Genomic DNA, 8173 nt, shown 5'->3' with positions numbered 1-8173 from the left:
GTATGAGTTAATTAGATGCCCTACCCAATATGTACTGTACCTGTACTCGTTTATTGGATTCAGAAGGAACCAGCGCCACCTCATGCTTAAAAGTTGCACAAGCACCGCACAACAATTTGGCTCTCAGACGCTACATTTATTTTTCACATTCACCAAATCACAAAAATACAAAAAAATGTAGAAGACATATTGTACAAAAAAAAATTTGAAAATATAAATACAGTAAACATTTTAGACAAGGTTTCAGGCTGGAATGTCCGAGTTCTCATCGCCTCTGGGATAGCCCTCAACTTCCATGGACATCAAGAACTCTGCAAAGAAAGAAAGAAAAAAAAACTATGATGATAAATCCACCCATCCATCCATTTCCAACATGCAAACTCCACACAGGTGGGGCCGGGATTTGAACCACATTCCTCAGTACTGTGAGGCAGATGTGGCAAACAGTCGCCCAACCGTGCCGCCATGATTATAAATGGATTTAAAAAAAATAAAAAAAATCATCCTAATTTTGAAGGTGACGGCCCTGGAATTTGACCCAAAAGGATGGCGTCAAACCAAAATGGCTAATCTCCTGTTCAATTTTGGCCATGGGTCCACTTTAGTGGGTCCTATCATGATAGACTTGTCCACCCAATTTTGTAAATATTCATTAAACTGGTGTTAGGGGCTGAATTTTTTTTCATGCATACACTACAATATTACAACCAAATGTCCACTTGAGTGTACCTTCCGTGTAGTCGACACTCGGCCGCGTGGAAATGACGGCCCAAGCCAGGCCCACCAGCAGCGCCACCACCAGGTTGACCACGATCCACGGTCGCAAGATCTGCTCCTCAGATCCAGGAGGCCTGGAGAATTATGATTATTAATTGGATCATAACATGCTCCACAAAACACGACTGTAAATCGACATTTTTTTAAGTTCTCACCACAAAGTGTTGTTGGCGGTGGGATACAGGTGGATGCGATCGCTAGTCATCTGTTGACTGAGGGACAGGATCAACGCTATGAAGTACACTGAAAAGACCACAGAATAACAAATGAACTACAATGGTGAGTTGATGACTTCAACCCTAGGAGACAAAAAAAAGATATATTTGGCCAGGAAAGGTATGAATGTAAAAATAATCTTTTTACATTTAACACCGTATGCTCACAAAAGGCAACATCAGAGCACTAAAATCTTACATTTTACTAAAATGGACAAAAATTCCTTCAGATACTACAAAATTTTGTAACTGTATTCCAATATTTTATTTTCATGAGGCGTAATTGGTTACAAAAGTGCAATATTTGTGCACAAAAAGCACAAAAAGTTGTATTTCGGCACTTAAAATACTTGACTTAACCGCCAAAACAATATACTATATATCAACACAAAAATGATAAACAGAACAAGTGGCCACAAAAGTTCAACAACGAGGCACAAAAATGCCTTAAAAGCAATACACTGTATATGATCTCAAAAAGGATAAATTTGGCTACAAAAGTGTATTATTTGTCCACAAAAATTGGCAGTAAAATGTTTTACTTTGCCCCCCAAAAATATTCAGTGTATTGTTGCAAAAATGATATATTTGGTCACAAATGTCCAACATTTGTGCACAAAAAGTAGTATTTTGGCAGACAAAATGCAAAACTTTCATACAAAAGAATAATATTCTCTTAAAAATAATACACTTGGGAAGGGAATGAGTATATTCCTATGGTAATGCAATATTTTGTCATTAAAATATTATATTTGTTCACAAAAAGGCTACAATAGGTCCAATAGATCTAATGCTGTCATTAGATTTATACTTGAATGGGCTCTTTTCTCAAGTAAATGCGGTATTATGCTCATCTTTGCCTCAAAATAGTACATTTGTCCACAAAAAATGCAATTGTTGATCACAAAAACATTAGTTGCAATTTGGCATAACAATGTTATACTTTATAATTTTCAATTTACAAAAATCTTGAAGCCAATATTTTTTTTGTGTGGGCGTTCAAAGTTAATATATGTTAATCAATTAAGAGGCTAAATGGAAACATCTAACTTTTATTGATAAGGTCTTTCTAAGAGGTCTTTGACGTCATTTCATCGCAAAACCAGGTAACGCCAAGAAAATCATTTTCTTCAAAAACAGACAATTGCAAAATGTTCACCTAACTTTCAAGTGACACTGAAAAGGAACGTATTTACTGTATGCTATGTGAATAAAAATCAATTACAGGAGTCTCTGTTTTGGTCTAAATGGCGCTTTCGGGCTTTTGCGTTTGAACTCTTCAAGTTCGACGTGTTTAACTTACAGAAGGAGGCGAGAGCGGCCGGATCCAACGTGATGAAGCCCCTCAGGGCCATGGAGGCCTTGGCCAGGTTCACTCTGCATGCCGTCCAAGAGCAAAAATCAGATGAGCGCGGACGGGACAGGAAACAGGAAGCGGCCAACGTACCGGTCGAAGGCGGACACGGTGCTGATGGCGAGCAGCAGGTAGAGCAGCGACTGCGCGCTGTAGGCCAGAGAGTGATACTGCTGCAGGAGATTGGCCAGCGTGGACATGTGCTCGCCGGCAAGCACGTACACGACGCTCACGTTCCACACGGCGTAACCGGACAGGAAGCCGTGGCAGAAAAGGCCCACAACCCTGCAGTCGTACCGCAGGGACATCGCCAAATGAACAAAACACACAATCATTGGAAAAAAGGAGACAATTCAATGATACGACAAAAACATCGGCCCGATGCAACAATGCGACTCGATGACACAACCTGATTAAACGACTCAATTATACAACTCAATGATACAACCTTATGACATCTCATATCTCAATAATACAACTATGACGCAACACAATATGACTCGATACGATTCGCTGTTGCAACTTAATAACTCAATGACATGTCTCAATAGTATGACTCGATGCGACACAATGACACGTCTTGACTGTACAGCTCATTCATAAGACAGAATAATAAGACTCAACGTTATGACTCAATGATTCAACTTGAAGGTACGACACACTGATACGATTCAGTGACACGACTCAAAAGACACAACTCAAGGGTACAACCCAAAGATGCACCTCAATGATACAATTCAAATACAAGACTCAAGGCTATGACGAAATGACACGACTCTATTATAAGACTCAATGATTCGACTCAATGGTACATGCACACCTGAAGCTGCTGTGGACTTTCATGGCTACGTCTCTGGTGGTCCACGTCATCTGTCTGGGCTCCAAGTAGTCGTCCACCTGCTCGGGATGTCGGAACTGCTCCACTCGCTCTGCCTGAAAACGCCCTACACACGCGCACGCACGCATGTGATTTTTTTTTTTTTGTGAACAAATTTATTGAGTGAATAAAAATCACATTTACATGGGAAACTAGCCTCTTTAAGCAAAAGTGCATCATTTCAATGGCATCAAATAGCCTTTGAAAGTCAAATATTGCGGTTTTGGTGGCCTAATGGTCACTTTTTGTGAGTAAATGGTACAAAATTTTGCATTTACATGGGAAAATAGAATGTTTACGTATGTCAAAATCTAGCACTTTAATGCCAGCACACAACCGTACAGCCTTTTCCTAAACAGAAGATTTCCATAGCGTAATTTAGCCTTTTTGTGAGCAAATATCCTGTTTTAATGGGAAAACATATTTTCCTGGACGAATTCATAATTTTTGAAACAATATAGCAGTTTCGGGGCAAAGTATAGCATTTTTATATAAAAATATAACATTTTGTGATCAACCGTTGCATTTTTCTGGACAAATATACACCTTTGTGAGCAAATGTAGCATTTTTGTTTCAAAGAATAGCATTTTTGGAAGGCTTTCTGTCAGATGTGGTCTTTTGTTTTTGTAGTCCAATGTAGCCTTTTTGTGAGCAAATATGTTGCTTGATGGTACAGTATAGTATTGCATTTTCCTGGCCAATTATATTATTAAAGACATTATACGTTTTGGGACAAAAGTGTATCATTTTTGTGCCAAAATACGAATGTTTGTGGTTAACTATTGCATTTTGTCATCCAATACTCAACTTTTGTGTCTGATTATTTTTTGTGTTAAAGATAAGCATTGTTTTAAGCCCTTCTACGTACGTGTTGGAGTGTCTCTGTGGGAGTTTTTCCAGGCTTGTATAGCCTTAAGATCAAATACAGCGGAGGATATAATTAGATCCGTCACTGATTTTGTAAGTTCACCCACTGACAAAAGGCATGAACAGTCTATAATTTTAATGGTAGGTGTATTTTAACAGGTAGGCAAAGAATATCAAAAATAAAATCTAGAAAATCACTTAAACAAAATGGATGGTCTGTGGGAGCACGAAGTCTTTATTGGTGGTAAGGGATCAAATATTTATTCCACTCAAAGAACTGTAAATACATTTTTACCTTTTTTTATAATTAGATTTTCTGGGTTTTCTTTTAGATATTCCGTCTCTCACTGTTAACATAAACCTACCATTAAAATTAAAGACCGCTCATGTCTTTGTACAAGATCAGTGAGGGATCCAATACATTTTTTCTCCACTGTACAAGGGTGCCTCGAGATACGACTTGAATTTGTTCAGTGACCATGCTCGTAACTCAAAACATCCATATCTCAAATCATTTCCCCCCCTATTGAAATGAATTCAAATGCCATTAATCCGTTCCAGCCTGCTCAAAAAAGCCTTAACAAAACTTTTTGTAATATGTTTTTTGTAATACTACTTGATAAAAAACAGAGTAATGTAAAGAGTATGATTCCAGGTGTTCCAACTTACTGTTTCGCTCCATAAAGACTCTGCCAACAGGTTGACTATGTCCTTGGGGGGCGGAGAACAAGGAATGCTGGGGAATGGGCGAGGGGGCGTCCGCCACAATGTCGTCATCTTCGGCGCCGAGGTCGTCGCTGTGAGGCTCCGTGGGCTTGGCCTTCCTGCGCAACACGACGATACAGCACTGACGATTGAATATCTAAAGAAATCAACAAATGAGATGATTGGAATACAAACCTCTTCCTTTTGGTCTTTCTGCTCACAGCGACCGTGGATTCGTCCTCGTCCACCGCGGCTTCGGCCGTGTTCCCGTTTGGCGTGTCGACATGCTCCACCTGCTGATCTGAAAGCATAACAACAAAATTTGACACATTGAACATTTTTCACAGAGATCCTGCAGAGGAGCCGCACCAGAGCTGTAACAGAAGGTGACCAAAAGGCTATATTTGGCCACGAAAAAGTGACTTTGCCACCAAAAACACTATATACATTGAACAAAAATTCCTACAAACACACTCGAAAAATGCTGGATTAGGACGAACCGATTGTTGGCGTCCTCTTCTTCTTCTTTTTTTTCTGTGGTGCCGCCACGTCCAGGAAGGGCGGCGTGGCGGCTTCTCTTCTCTGATTGGTCAATTCCTCATTCTCCACGTCTACGCAAACCACTGAAACAAACAAACAAGACAAGACCATGATAATGTCATCGTGATGTCATAGAGGACTGGTGATGATGCAACTTTGGTTGAATCTTTTAGTAAACATGGCATATCAGTAGTAGCATAGCAGCAGTACCAGTAGTTATACGTGCCGCATAATAGTACTATGATTACCATTATTGATACATGTAAGCATACCCAAAGTAGTAACAGCAGTACTACACGTGGCATGCCAGTAGTAATACAAGTAGCAGTTCACGTAGCATACCAATAGTAGCATAGTAGCAACAGCTTCTTCCCTCTTGCAATCAACTTCTTAAACAGCTAACTTACAATTCCATTACAACAAGCAGGCAATTTTTTGACTTGAGTTCGTTGTCACATTTCTGTATTATGTATTACTCGTGCACTCACTGTAGTTGTCTCGCCGTGCTGCACTATTTGCATATAGTGGCCATTCATGCCAGAGTAGCATCTGCTCCATTTGCACACTGATTGAGGAGTATCTGTAACATTTGCACAACCATTGTCCCAGATTATCGCACTACTCGTCACTTTAAACCGCATACACTCCTTGAAGTCTCAGTGCCCTTTGCACAATGGTCATTGCACCGGACTATTGCGATATTAGCCATTCGAACTGAGGACTCTGCATCTTTTTGCACAATTGTTGTTTGTTGTTGTTTTTTTGTCAATGTCTTTATGTCTCCAAAGTGTTCTGTTGTACTAGAGCGGCTCCAACTACCGGAGACAAATTCCTTGTGTGTTTTGGACATACTTGGCAAATAAAGATGATTCTGATTCTGATTCTGATTCTGAACCAGTTGTAATATACAGTTTATAGCATACACGCACTAATACGTGTAACATAGTAATAGTACCGATAGTCACAGATGTAGCATACCAGTAGTAATATGTGTAGTATAGTAATAGTACCAGGAGTAGTACATCTAGCATAGTAGTAGTATCAGTAGTAGTACATGTAGCATACTAGTAGTAATACATGTAGCAGAATAGCATTCATATATCATACCACCACTAATATGTGTTGCATAGCAGTAGTACCAGTTGTAATAGGTGTACTCGTGTCATGTAGTATTACTAGTAGTAATGTGTGTAGCATAGAAGTAGTACCACTAATAATATGTGGTATCGTAGCAGTACCAGTAGTAGTCGTAGTACAAGCATCATACCACCACTAATACGTGTAGCATAGTAGTACTAGTACCAGTAGCAATATGTGTAGCATAATAAATGTCGCATACCAGTAGCACTACCAACAGTAGTACATGTGTCAGAGTAGTAGTAAATGACAGACCTTCACCGTCGCCATCGTTGACTTCTTTCCTGGACTTCCTCTTCCTGCCCTTGACTGTTGGCATGGCGACCCGTCTGCCAATCAGTGATTGAGGTCAGTCAATTAGCGCCAAACGTTTGCTGTGATTGGATTAGCCTGCGAGCGCAGCTGCTGCTGAGCAAACGGCAAAAGTTTGCAAAAACGGGTCACGTTTGATTCAAAAAGAGCAACATTTGAAGCAATAACTTAATGCTAACATCCTAACAACAACATGTTAGGACAATGGTGTTATTACTACTACTAATACTAAAAAGTATTAATATTGGCATGCTACGTGTATTACTACTGGTACTGCTACTATGCTAGACATAGTGTTACTAGTTTGCTTCATGTACTCCTCCTACTGGCACTAGTACTAGTATACATGTATTACTACTGGTATGCTATGTGTATTATTACACGAACTACCACAACAATACTAGATGTATTACTACTGTTAATACTACTACTATCCTACATATATAACTACTGGTACTGTTATTGTGCTACATGTGCACTACTGGTTTACTACATGTACTACTACAGGAACTACCACCACTATGCTACAAGTATACTACTGCTACTATGCTACACATATTACTACTGGCATGATATATGTATATGTACAACTGGTATTACGACTTTGCTACTTGTATTACTACCAGTACTACAACTATGCTACACATATTTCTACTGGTCCTGTGCAGCTCTGTACACTGTAACTGTTTCGACACAAATATGATCACAAATCAAATATGCTAACCATGCTAAAGCTAATGTCACTCACCCGCCGTCTGTGCTGTGCTCAGCTTGTCTTCACGATGGCGACATGGACACTGAAGTGAGTGACAGGTGGACGCGTGCTGAGCCTCTGGGGGAGCTTTGTGATGATGTCATCAGCAAAGTAGCAACCGGCGCTAAGCTGACCGGCAGGAGGCTTCGCAAATGATCTGTCCCGGGGTCAAACTGTTGCCATCAAAAGACCTTTAATCATACTAAATCATATTGGATGATCGATTAAAATAACCATACATAATACAAGTGGAAATACTCACCTTTTGAAGTGCGATATTTGTGCACAAAAATGCCAACATCTTGTAGAAAGTCTTCCAATACTACGCACAACACTACATGATGTCACGAAAATGATATATTTATATATATATATAGGAAAGTGTTCATTTTTACACAAATCAAATATTTTGCCACTAAAACACTAGTTGCTCACAAAAAGGCTCTAGTAGTAAATCCTGTTATCGCTGATTAGCTCCCTGTGGCAGATTAGCAGAGAGGGAGAGCGAGGTTGTGTTGTTAAGTTGGTTAGTCGATAGTGAGCTAAATATGTGTGAAAGTAGGTCGGTTGGTAGCTTGGTAGGTGGTGATAGTGCTAACACAAACACACACACAAACACAGTAACATTTGTACC

At 39.7% G+C, this 8173-nt stretch overlaps 1 protein-coding gene across 3 annotated transcripts; it reads right to left on the bottom strand.

Moving 5' to 3' along the window:
* Positions 1 to 19: 19 nt before the first annotated feature.
* tmem237a (transmembrane protein 237a) lies at positions 20 to 7815 on the bottom strand. 3 transcript variants are annotated; one of them, XM_061792659.1, is made up of 11 exons: positions 6729 to 6857; positions 5825 to 5916; positions 5297 to 5419; positions 4992 to 5097; positions 4761 to 4915; positions 3167 to 3290; positions 2440 to 2631; positions 2296 to 2369; positions 933 to 1020; positions 730 to 851; positions 20 to 311 (listed from the first exon to the last, which is right to left on the bottom strand). In XM_061792659.1, the coding sequence occupies exons 2-11, from the start codon at positions 5892 to 5894 to the stop codon at positions 244 to 246; spliced, it is 1122 nt and encodes a 373-aa protein (XP_061648643.1). In that variant the 5' UTR covers positions 5895 to 5916; positions 6729 to 6857; the 3' UTR covers positions 20 to 243. The 3 variants fall into 3 exon arrangements, with proteins under 3 accessions (XP_061648643.1, XP_061648645.1, XP_061648644.1); XM_061792661.1 differs by lacking the exon at positions 5825 to 5916 and adding an exon at positions 7534 to 7815 and having other exon boundaries at positions 25 to 311; positions 6729 to 6881; XM_061792660.1 differs by lacking the exon at positions 5825 to 5916 and adding an exon at positions 7534 to 7813 and having other exon boundaries at positions 26 to 311; positions 6729 to 6878.
* Between the last annotated feature and the right edge of the window lie 358 nt (positions 7816 to 8173).

This window comes from Phyllopteryx taeniolatus, chromosome 12 (genome assembly GCF_024500385.1).
Source record: "Phyllopteryx taeniolatus isolate TA_2022b chromosome 12, UOR_Ptae_1.2, whole genome shotgun sequence".
Lineage (NCBI taxonomy): Eukaryota > Metazoa > Chordata > Actinopteri > Syngnathiformes > Syngnathidae > Phyllopteryx > Phyllopteryx taeniolatus.
Note: the sequence above shows the minus strand (reverse complement) of the source record. Positions and strands in the feature narration are given on the sequence as shown.

Bases quoted from the DNA above. Each gene is read 5' to 3' on its own strand.
- tmem237a (XM_061792659.1), bottom strand. From the start codon at position 5,894: ATGGAGCAGATGCTACTCTGGCATGAATGGCCACTATATGCAAATAGT. The intron at 2,370-2,439 runs GTACGTTGGCCG...GACGGCATGCAG, and splicing joins ACCGTGTCCGCCTTCGACCG to AGTGAACCTGGCCAAGGCCT. The intron at 312-729 runs GTACACTCAAGT...CTTTCTTTGCAG, and splicing joins GAGTGTCGACTACACGGAAG to AGTTCTTGATGTCCATGGAA.